This window comes from Podarcis vaucheri, assembly GCF_965113315.1.
Source record: "Podarcis vaucheri genome assembly, chromosome: 17".
Lineage (NCBI taxonomy): Eukaryota > Metazoa > Chordata > Lepidosauria > Squamata > Lacertidae > Podarcis > Podarcis vaucheri.
The window spans coordinates 35,555,852-35,574,014 of NC_138755.1; the positions used below are offsets into that span (position 1 = coordinate 35,555,852).

General features: G+C 46.1%; 1 protein-coding gene across 2 annotated transcripts in view; it reads right to left on the minus strand.

Annotated features, from left to right (window-relative positions):
• The window catches only part of TBC1D2 (TBC1 domain family member 2), a 32,802-nt gene that overhangs the window by 11,249 nt on the left and 3,390 nt on the right, over window positions 1-18,163 (minus strand). Inside the window, exons 2-10 of one of the 2 annotated variants that reach the window (XM_082204688.1) lie at window positions 16,394-16,832; window positions 14,824-14,962; window positions 12,209-12,347; window positions 10,587-10,723; window positions 7,380-7,552; window positions 4,683-5,069; window positions 3,529-3,639; window positions 2,900-3,084; window positions 1,884-2,360 (exon numbers count right to left, since the gene is read on the minus strand). In XM_082204688.1, the coding sequence (XP_082060814.1) occupies window positions 1,884-2,360; window positions 2,900-3,084; window positions 3,529-3,639; window positions 4,683-5,069; window positions 7,380-7,552; window positions 10,587-10,723; window positions 12,209-12,347; window positions 14,824-14,962; window positions 16,394-16,804 (2,159 nt within the window). In that variant the 5' untranslated portion in view covers window positions 16,805-16,832. Of the gene's footprint in view, window positions 1-1,883; window positions 2,361-2,899; window positions 3,085-3,528; window positions 3,640-4,682; window positions 5,070-7,379; window positions 7,553-10,586; window positions 10,724-12,208; window positions 12,351-14,823; window positions 14,963-16,393; window positions 16,833-18,163 lie in introns of both variants that reach the window. The other variant, XM_082204687.1, reaches the window with a different exon arrangement.

The window sequence follows — 18,163 nt, forward strand, 5'->3', positions numbered from 1 at the left end:
GGTCTCAGTAAATATTCTTTCAAAAAGCTACTGCACACAAGAGACTGACTGATCTTCCTGGTCAGTTTCTGTTTGCACTGTCTTTTCCTGCACTGAACACAACACTCTTGTTGCATGTACATGTTTCACTGTTGCATGTACATGTTGCATGTACATATTTCACTGGTTGCCAAGATTGGATACACACCTGTTCTGAACAGAGGAGAGATACAAATAGCTTCTCTCAACAAGTGAGTGCAGAGTAAGCTGATGTAAGTGCCTTTCCCCCATTGAATCCACCTGGTACGCAGGCTAAGACCCTACCTGCCCGCGAACTGTCTCGCCAGAGTGGTGCATGCTCTAGTTATCTCACGCTTGGACTACTGCAATGCGCTCTACATGGGGCTACCTTTGAAGGTGACCCGGAAACTGCAATTAATCCAGATTGCGGCAGCTAGACTGGTGACTGGGAGTGGCCGCCGAGACCATATAACACCGGTTCTGAGAGATCTGCATTGGCTCCCAGTGCGTTTCTGAGCACAATTCAAAGTGTTGGTGCTGACCTTTAAAGCCCTAGACAGCCTCGGTCCTGTATACCTGAAGGAGCGTCTTCACCCCCATCGTTCAGCCCGGACACTGAGATCCAGCGCCGAGGGCCTTCTGACGGTTCCCTCATTGCGAGAAGTGAGGCTACAGGGAACCAGACAGAGGGCCTTCTCGGTAGTGGCGCCCGTCCTGTGGAACGCCCTCCCATCAGATGTCAAAGAGATAAATAATTACCTGACATTCAGAAGACATCTTAAGGCAGCCCTGTTCAGGGAAGTTTTTAATATGTAACGCTGTACTGTTTTTAACACTGATTGGGAGCCGCCCAGAGTGGCTGGGGAAACTCAGCCAGATGGGCGGGGTATAAATAATAAATTATTATTATTATTATTATATTGACTGTGGGTAGTTGGTGGGGCAGTGTGGCGGCAGCAGTGCCCACATCATTTCTGCCTCAGTCTCTCTTTCAGATGCAGCAGCCATTTTGCGTTATGCCACACGCTCCAAGGCAGCCATTTTCTCCCTGGTGACCATGATACTCTCTCAACATTCCCAATATGATCATGGCCCCTGGGCCTAAAAAAAAGGTTGGCAACCTTTGAGTAAGAGCAGCTCATCTTTTCAGCAGTTGTCTTGTGCAAATAGGCACAAGAAAACATTTGGCTGTTTGAATGGTTTCATGTACGCCTTATAGCTTTGTCAGAACACAGCAGTTCCAGCTGGAGTCATTGTCAAATACATCTCATGACTAATTTTTCACATTATACTTAGATTGTATAGGGAACTTTTTAATGTTTGGTGTTTTAGTGTGTTTTTAATATTGTGTTGGGAGCTACCCATAGTGGCTGGGGCAATCTGGTCAGATGGGGGTGTTAGTGGGTTGTTTTTATTTTGATACTATATATTTTGGTTTTTACGTTGATCTTGTTCTGTGGACTTCCCTGAGACCTCCGGGTATAGGGTGGTATACAAATTCAATTAAATAATAACAACAAGAAGAACAACAACACTACAGTGGTATCTTGGTTCTTGAACTTAATCTGTTCTGGGAGTCCATTCGACTCCCGAAATGGTTCAAAAACCAAGGCGTGGCTTCCAGTTGGCTGCAGGAGCTTCCTGCACTCAATTGGAAGCCACGTTGGACGTTTGGCTTCCAAAAAACGTTCGCAAACCAGAACACAAACTTCTGCGTTTGCGGCCTTCAGGAGCCGATTTGTTCGGGAGCCACACCATTCAAGTAACAAGGTACCACTGTAAATTATTAATTATACCACTGTAAATTATTACTTTTACTGACCCTAATATTTGTTGCAAACATAAGAGTTTAAAAAGGTCAGCAATGAGCTAGCACCCTTTACCTGTTCAGTCCCTGGCAATAGCCAATGGTGGGATTTTGCAGAGAGAATGCAAGCAAAATCCTTTGGAGTTTGGGAAGAAGCTGGGAAGCAGGGGAACTGAAGTGCCTGTTGTTGGTGAGCGTGCGAGGCAGATCCAGCTCAATCTGTCGGGAAGCTGGCTGCTCAGCAGCTTCACACTTCTGGAGCAAGTTTTGGTAATGGCCTGGAGAGCGAACGTGCTGTACCCGCCTGCTCACAATCCATCTCCACACTCGTTGGCGGTGGTCTATTGGGACGCCGCAGCGCAGCAAGCTCTTGAGCTCTGAGGAGGGAGTAAGTTCCCCAAGATTATTCCACCGGTCAGAGAGAGTTTTCTCCATGGCATCCTGGTTCAGGAGGTTACTGGATTTGATCTCCAGAGCCTGGATTTTTGCCAGAAGCTTCCAGTCTGCAGCTTCGTACTCAGGAATTGTCATAAACCCATAGTCATCATACTGGCTGAACGGTCAAAAGAGAAGAATATGGGGAAAACATCAAGTTCTAGAGCTGTCAAATTAATTAAAGAAAAGTTTGTAAACTTCCTAATAACAATTATTATCATTATTTTTAAAAATGTATCTTGCCAAAGATCTTAATGTAGGTGCCTGTTTGACAATAAAAAAGTAAGATAATGTACAGTTTAAGGATGATATAAAATGCTACCACTGACTGTTTGAAGGAAAAACCAGCTCATATTTTCTTTTGCCTTTCTCTGCTACAGTAACACACCAAAATCAAAGGTAACCTCATAATGTAAGCGAGTCTACCCTCATCTCGCAGCCCCACAAGTGAAAATGTGCCTTTGTGGATTAAAAATAGGATTATCAAATAAAGCGTTAGCTGATAATCTGCCAATGACAGCTCACGGACAGTAAGAATATAAGGATTGTCTGATGAATCAGACCCATCTAAACCAGCATCATATTCAGAAACAGCGAGCCTGGTGAAAATAAAAGAGCGCTGCATCTATTTTAAACCCACACACACACAGCCATTACTTGATTGGGCTCAGATGTGCAGGGATCGTGGCTTCCTCCTTCACACCCCACTGAAGTGCTTCCTGGATAAGGCCCTTCAGCATTTCCTCATGTTCACTGGCAAAGTCCGGTAGGCCTTGCAGCTTCCGCAGAATCATCAGGTACTTGCTCTCAATCTGGCAGTTGTGGGCTTGCAGACGAGCACACTGGAATTTTTTAAAAAAGTGTTGCAGTCAGAATATGACCATGGCTTCCTGTTGTTGTGTTATGCTCAGAAGTAGCCACAAGCAACCTAAGGTCAGACAGCTGAGGTTGGCTCCTAGAAAGCTGGAGAGCATCACAGGCAAACACAAAGATCCACACCTCACATTCAACACACATTTAAAGCACCTTGACTCCCCTCTCACCCCCAAATTCTGGGAATTCTCAGAGTGGTTCCCTCTTCCCAGGGAACTCTGGGAATCATAGCTATGCGAAGGGAGAGGAATAGGGGTCTCCTAAAAATCATCAGCACTTTCAACAAACTACAGTTCTTTGGGGGAAAGCTACAGATGTTTTAAAGTCGTATGATACTGTTATACAGTAGATGTATAGCGCAGATGGGGCCTAAAGCACAAACACTGGACTTTTAAAAAGACTTTGCTTTTTACCTTCATCAGTAGGGTCTTCTCTTTCTGCGCTACCGTGCTCCAGATTTTCGTAACCTGGTGGATTTCGCAGTTCAGAAATTGGTTCTGAATCTTGTACGCTTCTAAGTCATCCTGGCAAAAAGACAAGAGACGACACGTAGAAATAACCTGTTGGCACAACTGTGATTTGTACAGCCGAGAAATTTGTTGGGTTTATGAATGGACAAATGGTGTCTGACAGAAAGATGGGGGCAAACTGTGTCGTTGTCGGACTCTTTCCATGGCTCCTCAAACAGGCCGAGGGCACTGGTGACAAAAAGGAACAGAAAGTCCTATTTTGCAGACAGATAGAAAACATTACACCTCCAACCTGGTGAGGGCTCCTTTGGGATGAAGGAGCACAGTGATTTTTATTTTTTTTTTAAAGGAGACTGAATCCTCTGCTCAATATCATATTCCGGGCTGTTTCTTAAAGGAGATGCTATGGTATCGTGGTGCACACAGACTTGCCACAAAAATAAAACAGATTCTGGCGGTTCCCTCATTGCGAGAAGTGAAGTTACAGGGAACCAGACAGAGGGCCTTCTCAGTAGTGGCACCCGCCCCGTGGAACGCCCGCCCACCAGATGTCAAGGAGATAAACAACTACCTGACATTCAGAAGACATCTTAAGGCAGCCCTGTTCAGGGAAGTTTTTAATGTATGATATTTTAGTGTATTTTTGGTCTCTGTGGAAGCCGCCCAGAGTGGCTGGGGAAACCCAGCCAGATGGGCGGGGTACAAATAATAAATTATTATTATTATTATTATAGAACGATGGGATAACATATCACCAAGGTGCAACTGTGGAAGGAGTGAGGTCATAATCGTCACCTCCTCCTGTACCCAGGCCAAAGCATTTTGCCACCAGAGATGGTGCCCCCTCCCAGTGACGGAAGCTGATGAGACTAGTAGTTAATTTTCCCTTCAACACCAGGGATGGGATAGTACCTGAATCATCAGGACAGATAAGGGCCCCCAGGACAGCTTGTGCAGCAACAGACAAGGGACAGGGGACTAAAGAGGCATTTGCCTGGGGGCATTTACTGTTGTGCCGCCCCCAACACATTTGCTCCCCCAAGGCTCTCCCCAATGGTAGGACCGGCCCTGCCATTGCCCCATTTGCCTCAGAGTACCTTCAGGTGTTCAATCTCTTCCTGCTGCTTGTACAAGGTCTCCATGGGAATGGTGTCTGCCTCCCCAACAGAGTCAGGCATGTCTCTGGCGAGTTGCTCCGTCAGCTTCAGGATGACTTGTTGCTTGGCCTGGTTTTTGTCCATCAGGAGCTGCACGTGGCCCTTCAGCTCCCCGATGTGCCCGTCCTTCAAAGCCAGGCCCTGCTCCAGCTCCTTTTTCTCCATCTCCAGCGCTTCGACCTGTTTATTCAGCTCGGCAATCTGCCTCACTTTGTGCCTCACCAGCTCCAGCCTATCCTCCTCCTTTGCCGTGACCAGGTACCTGCAGGACTCTCGCTTCTCTTGCTGGGCTGCCTCCAGGGCTTTGTGGAGAAGCTTAACCAATTCCTGTAAAAGTAAAGATGGGGGAGGGACCCTTAATTTTCTAAAGGCAGCTTTATAAGTCATACTCTGAACAACTTGGAAGGAAGCACAGGATTCCAAAGTGATCAAACATACAGTGGTGCCTCGCAAGACGAAATTAATTCGTTCCGCAAGTTTTTTCTTCTTGCGAGTTTTTCGTCTTGCGAAGCACGGTTTCCCATAGGAATGCATTGAAAATCAATCAATGCGTTCCTATGGAGACCGTCCGGGGACAGAGGGGAAGCGCCGCTCTGTCCCCTCTTTTGAAGCAAGGGGCGGAGAGGAGAAGATCGCTTCTCCCCGTTGCCGCCCCTTGGTTCAAAAGGGGTCCGGGGAGAGACGGGAAGTCGCGCACCTTCCCCTCTGTCCCCTCTTTTGAAGCAAGGGGCGGAGGGGAGAAGATCGCTTCTCCCCGTTGCAGCCCCTTGGTTCAAAAGGAGTCCGGGGAGAAGTTTTTCGTCTCGCGAGGCGTTCATCTTGCGGGGCACCACTGTACATTTCTGTATCTGGAAAGGAACAAAGAATGATGCATTTCTATCATATGAGGATGAGCTAATTTTCCATTCCAACTATAATTAGTGAGGACAGTAAGCCACAATGATTCTTCAGATACAGGTCTGGAGAGGAATTCCCAAGATTCAGAGAGTTGATGCTGTGCCGATATTCTAGAAGCACAAATGAGGCATTAACTAACAGGCTAGTTAAATTTACATTGATCCTGCAACAAAATGATAAAAATCATAATCTTCGAATTAAGATAAGACGTTGAATAATTTACCAGTTAAAATGAAACGTATAAGAAAAAGTGTTTTCTTAGGTTTTTTTTAAAAAAAACTTCAGCTTGATTTGGCAAGACTTAGATACCAAATATGGCCGCCACCAGTCTTCCATAAAACAATCAGATTTTTGTTCCTCCGAGAATTCAACTTATTTTAGAAACCTTTTGACAGCCTCACCATGAAAAAAACCTAAGAGCACCGTTAGAGAATCAGCTTGTATTTCATAATAGGTTAGATGTTCTAACTTCAGTTTCCCCCCAAAATATCAGGAACAACGTTGTCCTTCAGCAGTTGCACAGGAAATGCAGTTTTCAGCGGGGAGTTTGTATCACAGGCTGATGCAATCACTCAGTCTGTGACCCACTGTTAGGCTTGTGTAGGATGGTGCCTCTGTGAGTTACTAGAGAGAAATCGGTTCTTAGAAACATAGAATCATAGAGTTGGAAGAGACCACAAGGGCCATCGAGTCCAACCCCCTGCCAAGCAGGAAACACCATCAGAGCACTCCTGACATATGGTTGTCAAGACTCTGCTTAAAGACCTCCAAAGTAGGAGACTCCACCACACTCCTTGGCAGCAAATTCCACTGTCAAACAGCTCTTACTGTCAGGAAGTTCTTCCTAATGTTTAGGTGGAATCTTCTTTCTTGTAGTTTGGATCCATTGCTCCGTGTCCGCTTCTCTGGAGCAGCAGAAAACAACCTTTCTCCCTCCTCTATGTGACATCCTTTTATATATTTGAACATGGCTATCATATCACCCCTTAACCTCCTCTTCTCCAGGCTAAACATGCCCAGCTCCCTTAGCCGTTCCTCATAAGGCATCGTTTCCAGGCCTTTGACCATTTTGGTTGCCCTCCTCTGGACACGTTCCAGTCTGTCAGTGTCCTTCTTGAACTGTGGTGCCCAGAACTGGACACAGTACTCCAGGTGAGGTCTGACCAGAGCAGAATACAGCGGCACTATTACTTCCCTTGATCTAGATGCTATACTCCTATTGATGCAGCCCAGAATTGCATTGGCTTTTTTAGCTGCCGCGTCACACTGTTGGCTCATGTTCTTCAAGCTATACTGGCAGTTATCCCTCTTAGCTGTAACTCTGAACAGTTCTCCAGTACCTGGGCACAACCACACAAGTATTCCAACCATTTCCCAACCTTGGTTCCACAACCATCCCTCTACCACAACCTAGTAAAAAGGAAACACACTATAGCTCTAGAATGACCCTTCTACCAGAGCCCAGAAGAAAAGGCAAATTAGAATCTGGACTTGGGGCACAGTATTTAGATGCTAGAAGAGAAGATGGGTGTGTTTCCTTTCATAATACCTTCTAATGCAGCGTTCACCAACATTGGTCCTGTTCTTCTCTTGCCAACAACAGTAATGCATGAGGCAGAAACACACCTTTCTTGTACAATATTGTGCCAAGATCAAAAGGCAATTAAGCACATTTCCCCATAGATCAAAATGGTATGGTGACTCCATCCATACCAAACGCACATATCAGGGCAAGATTACCTTCTGAGCTTTGACATCCTCTTCAAGGACCAAAATTTGGTGCTGAAGAGAAGCTGCTCTCCCATCTCTTGCCCCTTCAGCAAAACAACGCAAACTCCTGCTTTCCTTTTTGTCTTTTCTAACCAAAGGTGGCTTTAGCCTTGACTTTGGATCCTTCTGCGTCTCTGTTGCGCCTGAGGAAGAAAAGAACATAGGACACTTTCCTGCTTTCCAGTGGTGGCACAGATTGTTTTGATCTGTGGTTACCGGCAACTGTGGTTACTGGCACAGTGGTGTAGCGTGGGGGGTGCAGGGGGGCCCGGCCGCACCGGGCGCAACATCTGGGGGTTAGGGTTAGGGGGCGCAAATCCACGGGTTAGGGGGCGGGTTAGGAAACGGGTTAGGAAACCTACAGCCAGGTATTATCAGGGCCAGCTTAAAGCGTCGCAAAATAAGCCGCAAACCTTCGAGCTCTCCGGGGGAAAAATCGCCCTCGCCTCGGGCAAGAACGTGGAATATTTCTTGGAGAAAGACGCGGCAAGGCGCGCCTCCCCGCTTCCCCCGCCAAGCGCGCAGCGGCGGAATCCATTGTTGTCTTGCTTTCCGCTCCTTCGCGGCTTGCCATGCCGGGACTGCCTGGCACCGCCCCGCCCCAGCCGACCAGGAAACAGCCGCTGCTCGCTGGCTCGATCCTTGCCCCATAACATTGCCTGCCGTTTGATCAGGAAGCGGATCGGGCCCTTTGCAGGCGCAGCTGCTTCTGCCGAAGTCCGCTCGGAGGGCGAGTGAAGGTAAGAGCGGAAAAGAGTGACTTGCTTGCTTGCTTGGGCAAATTTGGGTATACTTTACGCACATGCAGTGGCGTAGCGTGGGGGGGTGCAGGGGGGCCGGGCACACCGGGCACAACATCTGGGGGTTAGGGTTAGGGGGCGCAAATCCACGGGTTAGGGGGCGCAAATTACTTGCCTTGCCCCAGGTGCTGACAACCCACGCTACGCCACTGTACTGGCAACTTGTGTGTATTTGCAATAGCAAGATGAGGTGGGTGAGTGAGTGAGAAACGGTTTAGATGGACAAAATTTGAGTGAGAGAGAAAGCAATGTTCGATATTAAGCAAGGCTTGTTTTACTTCTAATGAGTACATAAGCAGCACTTCTCGCCAGCAGACTGGAGGTAGGAAGAAGGGCCCGATCCATGCATTCTAGGTCTAGAAAATCCAGTACAGTGGTACCTTGGTTTTCAAATTTAATCCGTTCCGGAAGTCCGTTCCCAAAACCAAGGCACGCTTTCCCATAGAAAGTAATGCAAAACAAATTAATCCATTCCAGACTTTTAAAAACAACCCCTAAAACAGCAATTTAACATGAATTTTACTATTGAACAAGGCCACTGATCCATAACATGAAAGCAATAATCAGTGTACTGTACTATAAAATAAATAAGGCAGTATTGTAGATGAGAAAAATTAAAATTATTATTATTATTATTTACCCAGACTGATGATAGTCATTGTTTGGATAGGGCGTTTTTATCCATTTCCGCAGTCACACAACCGATCAGTAGCTGAACTGGATTCCACACAGTCACAAAAACAAATTACCGTATTTTTTGCACTATAACACTCACTTTTTTCCTCCTAGAAAGTAAGGGGAAATGTCTGTGCGTGTTATGGAGGGAATGCCTACGGGTGGCATGCCTACGGATTTTCCTTCTCTAAAAACTACGTGCGTGTTATGGTCGGGTGCGTGTTATAGAGCGAAAAATACGGTAACCGAAAAAGCCTCAAAAACAAAAATGCAAAGTAGCAAAACAAAAGCGCCAAACTTAATCCATTCTGGAAGTCCGTTAGGCTTCCGAAATGTTTGAAAACCAAGGCGCAGCTTCTGATTGGTGCAGGTGCCCCAGAAACAATAGCCGACAGCTGCATGGGTCGTTTGGCTTCTGAAAAATGTTTGAAAATCGGAACGCTTACTTCCAGGTTTTCGGCGTTTGGGAACTAAGGCCTTTGAGTACTAAGGTACCACTGTACTGCATACTGGGCCCAGAATTCACACAGCAAGGTATTATAGAAATTCGAGTCAGATGTTCCCCACCCCCACATCTGAAAGTTGGACATTCTGGTGTATGGGTGTATCTTAGCATGTGCAAACGTTTTTGCAAGTTTGTGCTACCATGGGTCTATGCCCAGGTTACCTAGAAATGCTTAATTAAACCCTGATATTTACTCAGAATAAATCCCAGAGGCTTCAATGAAGGCTTTTGTGCTCACTTTCCCCAGTTTCTCCCTCACAGCTGTGCAGAATAACCAGTGTCGGATTAATGTATAAGCTAAACAAGCTATAGTTTATGGCCCCACTTTCTTGCCCCCCCAAAAAAAAATTAAAGGGGAAAGAAACTGGGTGTACTGTAATGGGTATGAGTTACTCATGCGTACACTGGTGCCTTTCTCGGTTAATTTGCCTTGTTAAAACTTTCTGACTGCACAGCCCCTTCTCATGGTGGCTGCCTCAGTCACTGGCAGAATCCGTCAGTGGGCGTTTCTTGAACCTCTTCCAACATAAAAGTTGTTTGACACCCAGTCTCCTCCTCCTCTCACTGCGCGGGAGTCTTCTGCGCAGGGAAGGCATGGGTAGCGGAGGACCTGGGCTCTCCTGACTGATGTCCAGTGAAGAGTCCCTGAGCCCTCTCTCCACTTCCCCCGTCTGCCCCCCTTTATCCCCGGTGTTGCGCTGATTGGCTTCCCCCTCTACTGAGCTGTTTCTCCCCCTGCTGCTGGGTCCTTCGCCAGCAGAATCTGGGAGCCTCCCCTTCGCCTCTCGCTCTGATGTCAGTTCCCTGACATGTACATTTCCAAAAAATAAGATAAAAAACAAATAAAATAAAACAGCAACAGTGTTTTGTGTTGTGCAGGCTCCTATGACGTAAGTCATGGGTCCCGCCTGCTAGCCTGCTCCCTAAAATATCACTGGCTCGCTCATTTCTATATACAGGGTGCCTACATTCTGCATGTGCAAATGGCTTTAGGTGCCTATTAGGTCCATAAATTACCATTCAACTTATTCAACACAAAAAAGCGACAATTTGTTGTTGACAAAGGACAGCTGGACATATAAAGGGCCCCATTACCTTCAGTGGCTTAGGGCCTCATCAAATCTAAATCCGGCCCTGAGAATAACAAGTAAGCAATGCTATTTTTAAATGTCCTCACCATCGTGCAGAAATAAGTACCTGCATCTCCCGCTTCGGTTTCTGCCTGCTCTTCATCGGCTGCGTTTTCAAGGTCGTCTTGGATCCCCTCAAAACAAGACATGCCACCATTGTCCCTCCGGCTCTGCCAGCTACCATAAAGATTATGCACCGTGTTCCTAGAAGCACAGAAGCGCATGGGAATGGTTAGACAGAACCTGTGAATTAATAACGCTTAAATGCCGCTGGCTGTTTTGGTACACTCATGCCACAATGCAACATCTTCCTGCAACAACATCCAGTCGTTTCCTAGTAACTTCGGACGGTTTTTTCATTTAGTAGCCATTGCTCCCAGCTGTTGCAAACTCACAGGACTTCGACTCACTTTGGGCCGGGTTCATACATGCAATCTCGTCATCTGATGACTGTATCATCATTCTTCAAATACAGTGGTACCTCAGGTTAAGTACTTAATTCGTTCCGGAGGTCCGTACTTAACCTGAAACTGTTCTTAACCTGAAGCACCACTTTAGCTAATGGGGCCTCTTGCTGCTGCTGCGCCGCCGGAGCACAATTTCTGTTCTCATCCTGAAGCAAAGTGCATAACCTGAAGCACTATTTCTGGGTTAGCAGAGTCTGTAACCTGAAGCGTATGTAACCCGAGGTACCACTGTACAATGTCACTTCCTGGAGCTGGTTCACACATTCAGCAGTACGTCATCAAGTGTATATTGATCATATGTAAAGAGATCAAGTGAGGTACAAGCATATGCGCAACAGAGAAATCTGCACAAAATCTTACAAAACTCAAACATTACAGTTGCGCCTAAATATTCTATTTGAATGTAATATGAACAAAGAGGAAGGTTCGTGGGGGAATTCTTTGTTCCTGCGCAATGTTTACTTCCCCACATTTTTGCTTCTGAGTAACCTTGTTTCTCCCTGGTTGCTAGGGAGAAACAGCTGTTGGGTGGGGAGCACAATGTTTTATTCAAGTCCTTCATGGACACAGAATCCGAGATTTGTAGTGTTGGAAGGGACCCTGAGGATCATCTAGTCCAGAGTTTCCCAAACTGAGGTCTCCTGCTGGTTTTTTGGGACTACAATTCCCATCATTCCTGACCACCAGCTAGGGATGATGGGAGTTGTAGTCCAAAAAGAGCTGGAGACCCAAATTTAGGAAACCCTGACCTAGTGCAACCCCCTGCAACACAGGAATATGGTTTAGCTAGAGGGGTCCTTGATTGGATGCGGCGCAGCTTTCCATAAGTTCTTATGCAACATCTGTGAGTTTACTGAAATAGTGATTGAGCCATAAATGCTTACAAGAGTTGATCAATGCAAGTTGTGCACTTTCAAGCCTTTCCCTTTTTCATTTAATAAAGCTCAAATACACATTTAAGCATATTAATAATTTTGCTTTTTTTTAAAAAAAGTATAATGTCACCTTCCATAACAACATCTTCCCCCTCTATAGCGACACCCATGCCTACAGCAGGGTTCCTCTTTCAGGCCATCTGTTTGGCTCTCGCCTTTCAAAACTCAGGACACAAAGGAGCATTTGTTAGACCTCGAGATGTCAAAAGGACTCTGCTGCTAGTGGTGCAACAGACTTAACATAGCTAGTTTCCAGAAATTCGAAAAAAAAAGATAAAAACAGTTACTGTATTTCAATCCAAGGATGCTTGAGGGAGATGTTCTGAAGAGCATGAGAAGGCTGCAGAGGCGCTGGGAGAGAGGCTGCCTTCGGGCCAACGACATCTGTGGGGGTTTTCACAGGGGGCAAAAACTCATGTTCTGCCTCTGCTATGGAGGGAAAAAACAAACAAACCAGCTGAATCAATGGGATTCAGACACACCCAAGCTAAAGTTATAGGTGCATCAAGCACAGCAGGGAGAGAGAACTGCTACCAGTGCATTCTCTGTTGTCTGTTACACAAATATTGTTAAGTTGTGGGTGAACATATCAGACGACACAGCGATTCTTCAAACAGCTCTTGTTTATTCACAGGCCAGAACAGAACTGAACTGAAGGGTTCAGCCAGCCTGCTTATATAGAGCTCCACTAGAACGCAACAGTAACCATTTTCTGTAACTATCCAATCACTGAACGTCACTTTTGATCCCTTATTTGCATATGTGGACCTGAACTATCTACAGTATCCCCCTGCTGGCCCAGGGTGAGAACTTCAGTACATAACAAATACTGCCACCCATTTGGGGCAAATGAGATACCCATTTTGGCTGACTTTTAAGAAGCATTTCTGCAACTGCTGTGGAGAACTAGGCTAGCCTTGGGTGGAGTGGTCAACTTCAAAAATTCTCACATGCCCAGGCAAGTCCAGAACTTGAGCAGGCAGACACTGGAGGCCTCTACTTTTGATATTTCCAAATAACTGCTGGCGTGTTTATAAACCGAGAGGAGCATTGCCTCTTATGGCGTCCAGAGGTGTTTTCTGTTTGTTTGGTTTTTTTGCAGAAGGCACAGCTATAATCTGAGGGCATGTTATTCACATTTGCGGCTTAAAACACAGTGAGGTCATTTCCCAGCTGGTGCCCTGCAGAATTTCAAGCTACATTTGCATGGAGTTGTTTGCATGACAGATGGGGCAGGGACGTCTTCACCTGATGCAGGTGACCTGTTTGGTTTCCCCATCCCTACAACCTCCCCCCCCCCCCGGTTTTCCTGTTCACTAAATCGTTATTTGCACTTGTGCAATGGCTGTTAGGGTGTTGCTCACATTAGTACTTACTCCACATCAAGTTTTCTAATCGGACTGAAGCCGGTTTAAAACACACACACACACACACACACACACACACACACACACACACACACACACAGCAGCAGTATTTGTTAAGAAACTACAGGATCGATATGGATCGTAGTTTGCGGCATGAGACTGCAGCTTCAAAAATTAGCAGAGAGAGTGTGCTGGATGCAGAGCAAGAACAGCAGCAATGTGAAGACAGACACGCTTAACTAGATGTCAGTTGCATTAAACTCTGTGGCGCTTACTTCAGAGTAGATACATAAAGGTTTGGGCTGACGTCTGCATAGCACTGTCTCCATTCCAGAAAGCCGTCCATCAAAATTACAGACTTCGGTTTCTCGGCATGCCAGAATATTCTCCTTCCTTTTTTTGTGGTGTTTCGCTTAACATCCAGCTTGATGAAGAGTTCTGCTGAGCTCTAAAGCTTGCTCCCTACATTGTGGCCTCCAGTAAAAGGTATTGTTCTACTGTCCGAATCCCCCCCCCATGGAACATCTGCCTGCATTTTCTTTTTTTGTTGTTGTTGTTGTCCTCTGCTGGAGAGTTGGCCTGCTGTGTTTAGTCACCCATGGCAACTAATACGCCTGATCCAGTCAGCCAAGCATTTTTTTCTGTGCCCTTGTTCCCAGACCCCACCAATTTTTGGCAGTAACAGTGGGGATAGAATCATAGAATCATAGAGTTGGAAGAGACCACAAGGGCCATCGAGTCCAACCCCCTGCCAAGCAGGAAACACCATCAGAGCACTCCTGACATATGGTTGTCAAGCCTCTGCTTAGAGACCTCCAAAGTAGGAGACTCCACCACACTCCTTGGCAGCAAATTCCACTGTCGAACAGCTCTTACTGTCGGGAAGTTCTTCCTAATGTTTAGGTGGAATCTTCTTTCTTGTAGTTTGGATCCATTGCTCTGTGTCCGCTTCTCTGGAGCAGAAGAAAACAACCTTTCTCCCTCCTCTATGTGACATCCTTTTATATATTTGAGATGGGGATAGAATGGGTAAAGAGATATAAACCTCTTTGCCAGTCCAGCACCCTGACAGGGATACTAATCTGCCCCTCCCTGGTCATCCCATTTATCATAAGATGAGCTGCTCCTCAGCTGATCTGCATGAATCAGCTGAAGAGAGGAAGCTGTGTCTTGTGTGCGGTGTGCATGTACCACTTGGGGCTACAGCCACCACTGGGGAGTTTTCCTAGGGTGAATGCGGTCCTCAAACTAAAAAGAAGTTAGCAAACCCTACTTTAGCACTTAGGCTGATGTTGTGCAATTGGTGCGCAGTGAGGAAGCAGATTCTCTCACACGTGCGCGCACTCTCTCTCTCTCTCACACACACACACTCTCACAAGTCTCAGCCCTGTCAGAATTCTGTTTGCATTAATATTTGTAGGATCAAGCCCTGCTAAATGGATGAATTTATGCAGCACCAGCTAAACCAGCACTGGCGAAATAATCCTGTCCCCTGGGGTAGGGGGCAACACATTTGCTCTGCTGCTGCTACTTACTATTGTTAAGTGTGGCGTCATTCACACAGGGGAAATCTGTGTCATCCTCTGCCGGACTTCTTGTCTGGTTACTACAGAACTCCCAGCGTTTTATCTGCAACTGCTGCAACCAGTATATCATGGTCTGTTTGTCGACAGCCTACAATTCAATTTGGGGGGGGGGATTATTAAATACAGGATCTGTGTAACTCAGGGAGTTGCCTACAGATACAGCTAAATTCCACAACAGATAGACTTCAGCGACAAACCCAACCTCATCACAACAGACCATGGACTTCCCAAAATCCAGTATAATTGGGGAAGTTTTGACGCTGTGTAAGTTTGGCTTCCCTGTGCAAGCACATGGCCTAGTGCAGTGGTTTCCAAGCTTCCCACCCCATTGACCACATGAAAATTGCTGCGTTTTGGCAGGCTTACTTAATCATTTTTTTGCCTGTTGTAACCAGTGTAATGTTCTGTGCTAGACGCCGAATGATTTTTAAATTGTGTTTTGATTGCTTCTTTGGCTTCTTATATATTCTATTTTGTTGCATTCACTAAATCCAAATTGTAATACAATAAAAAAGAAGAGAAATAAAAGTAGCAATCAAAATAAAGTTAAAAATTCAATATGAATATTCAGTGCGGTGGATGTGCCATCTCCCGTCATCAACCACTAGGGCCTAAACTGAGGAACCCCTTGTCAAAAAGACGTGGCCGGCATTTGAACTGACAAAAATCTAGCTCCCTCAGCCTTTAGCAGGTGGGTCAGTCTACCACATCTGCTTTTGTGTGTGTGTGTGATTTTCACTTACGAAACAATGGCTTGCTCTGCACACAACAGTAATCCATGGTTTGTTTTGGCATGTGTTTTTTTCTGAATATCCAAACCCAGACTAGCAGACTAACCATGGTTTGTTTTCTGGTAACAAACCACAATTTGAAGCCATGGCTTGTTGGCAGCTCGTGAACTATGGCTTGTTTTAACTACAAACTTAACAGCCGTGCTCAGCCATGGCTTATGAGGACACCCCACTGCAGACATTTGCCAAGCTACAGAGGCATGAGGCAAGAGTGGCTGGGAAACAAACTGCGGCTTGTTTAACCATCTGCAGGACAACTCGTGATTTGTTGAACAAACCATGGCCGAGTGTTATGTACAAATGCATCCAGTGTAAAATGCCATGTAGACTGAGTGTGCTGTCTAAAATGATAATAATGTACAAGAAAGTCTTCCCCACCAACAATCAGCAAAAGTAACATACTTGTATTGTTTTAATAATCTTTGAGGGAGAGGATGCTAATGGTCTCAGGAGTTCAGGATACTGCCATGAATTATTAGGGTTGTCTTCTGCTTTAAGAAAAAATACACTAGGAAATCATGTTTAAGGCAATTTCCTGAAGACAAGAGCTTTCTTCTTCTCAAACCATGAATCAGGATATTTTGTAAAGGGAAGAGAAAATTGTGAAGTTCATGCAACCCAAAGGTTCCAACTCCTTTATCTTCTGCCAATATTAAAAAATAGGGATTACTTAAACTTGGCTCTGCATGCCCCACCACTAGCCCAAACCAGCCATGTGTTCCACATACCTGAAGGATAAATGCTTTGCTGGGGGTCCTGATTTCAAAAACGCCCTCTTCCGCTCCCACCTTAAGATCAAAGCTAGCGCTGGATAGCTCTATGCTCCCCAGAGGGTTCATGTCCTGTGCTGTCCTGTAGTAAAGTAAGTTGCATTTGTTTTCATCGTAGACGAACCAACGCAACTTCCAGGTCTTGATTGGGGCTTTTGCAGAAAATTTGTTTAAATAGCCACAGAGTTGTTTCTTGGGGGTTTCTCTGCCAGGTTTCAGATCCACATTCTCCGACTTTTCCCTGGAAGGAGGCCCAACTCCGTCTAGGGCGCAACTGATGCCGCTCTCAGTATCCTCTGCTTTTTCCTCTTCGGGCTTACTGGAAGTTCCGGCCACAAGGCAATCTCTGCTCTCAGAATCCGGCTCCATGCTCCACCGCAGGGCAGATCTTGTGTTGCTGGAATGCAAACAGCGAAAGACAAAACAGCCCAAGATAATGTTGCTGAGAAAGAAAGCATATGCTACATGCGTGTAAGTCCCACAGTTCAAGATATCTGCTGGTTAATAGAAAGACGTGCCTCTTGGCAAACTTCCTTCCACAGCCCAAATCTGGCAGCACTTCTGCTTCTCCAAACTGCTTCCTCGCATGTACGGAGGTCATCACGCAACTCACATGGCAATGGAGACAAACCACAAGTAGTGAGTGCGTGAAAAAAATGCAAGTAGGTCCAGGAAATCAGCCTGCTTGCAGGTGGGCTGATTTCTATCTCTGTTCAATATCTGCTGGTCAGAATTTCCCGTTCCCAGAGTTTCTTGGTAGGTTACCAGTATAAGTGAAGGTAAAGGGATCCCTCACCATTAGGTCCAGTCGTGGCCGACTCTGAGGTTACGGCGCTCATCTCGCTTTACTGGCCAAGGGAGCCGGCGTATAGCTTCCAGGTCATGTGGCCAGCAGGACTAAGCCACTTCTGGCGAACCAGAGCAGCTCACGGAAACGCCGTTTACCTTCCCGCCGGAGTGGTACCTATTTATCTACTTGCACTTTGACGTGCTTTTGAACTGCTAGGTTGGCAGGAGCAGGGACCGAGTAACGGGAGCTCACCCCATCACAGGGATTCGAACTGCCGACCTTCCGATCGGCAAGTCCTAGGCTCTGTGGTTTAACCCACAGCGCCACCTGCATCCCACAGGTTACCAGTATATCATGCCATTAGTGTGCAATGCCACTTTTAAGCCACATACTGTCAGTAGTGAGGGTAAGGGCTGCCCTTGAAAGGCGTCTTGAAACTTCAACGGGTTCAAAATGCCTGTTGCCTGGGGCTGGGCTGATGCATGTAACTCTGCTGTTGTCCCTCGTACCCCCAGTTGCCTTCCTCTTCATTTCCAGGGCCACTTATGGGCGCTGATTCTTAAGCACTAAACAGCCCATGACTGATGCTTGAAGGACCACCTTATCCCATATATGTATATGCCTTCCTGTGAACTTTGTTCAGCATCAGAGATCCTGTTCCTAAACTCAAGTGCAGCAAGTGGGAACAAGGAAATGTTTTTCCGGTTGCTTTGGAATGCCCTCCCTATGGAAACCAAACTAGCTAAGGACATTAAGATTATTTCAAGAGGGATTGTGGCTGGCCGAGTAAGAAGGCTGGGAAATTTTGCTGCAGGTTTGCTGAGGTTTTCTCAGCTGCTGCTCTTATTATATTCCTGCTGCTTTTATTATACTGCTTTGGTTGCATTTTATTGTTCCTCTTTTTATAGCTTTAAATTTTACATGTTGCTAGCTGCCTT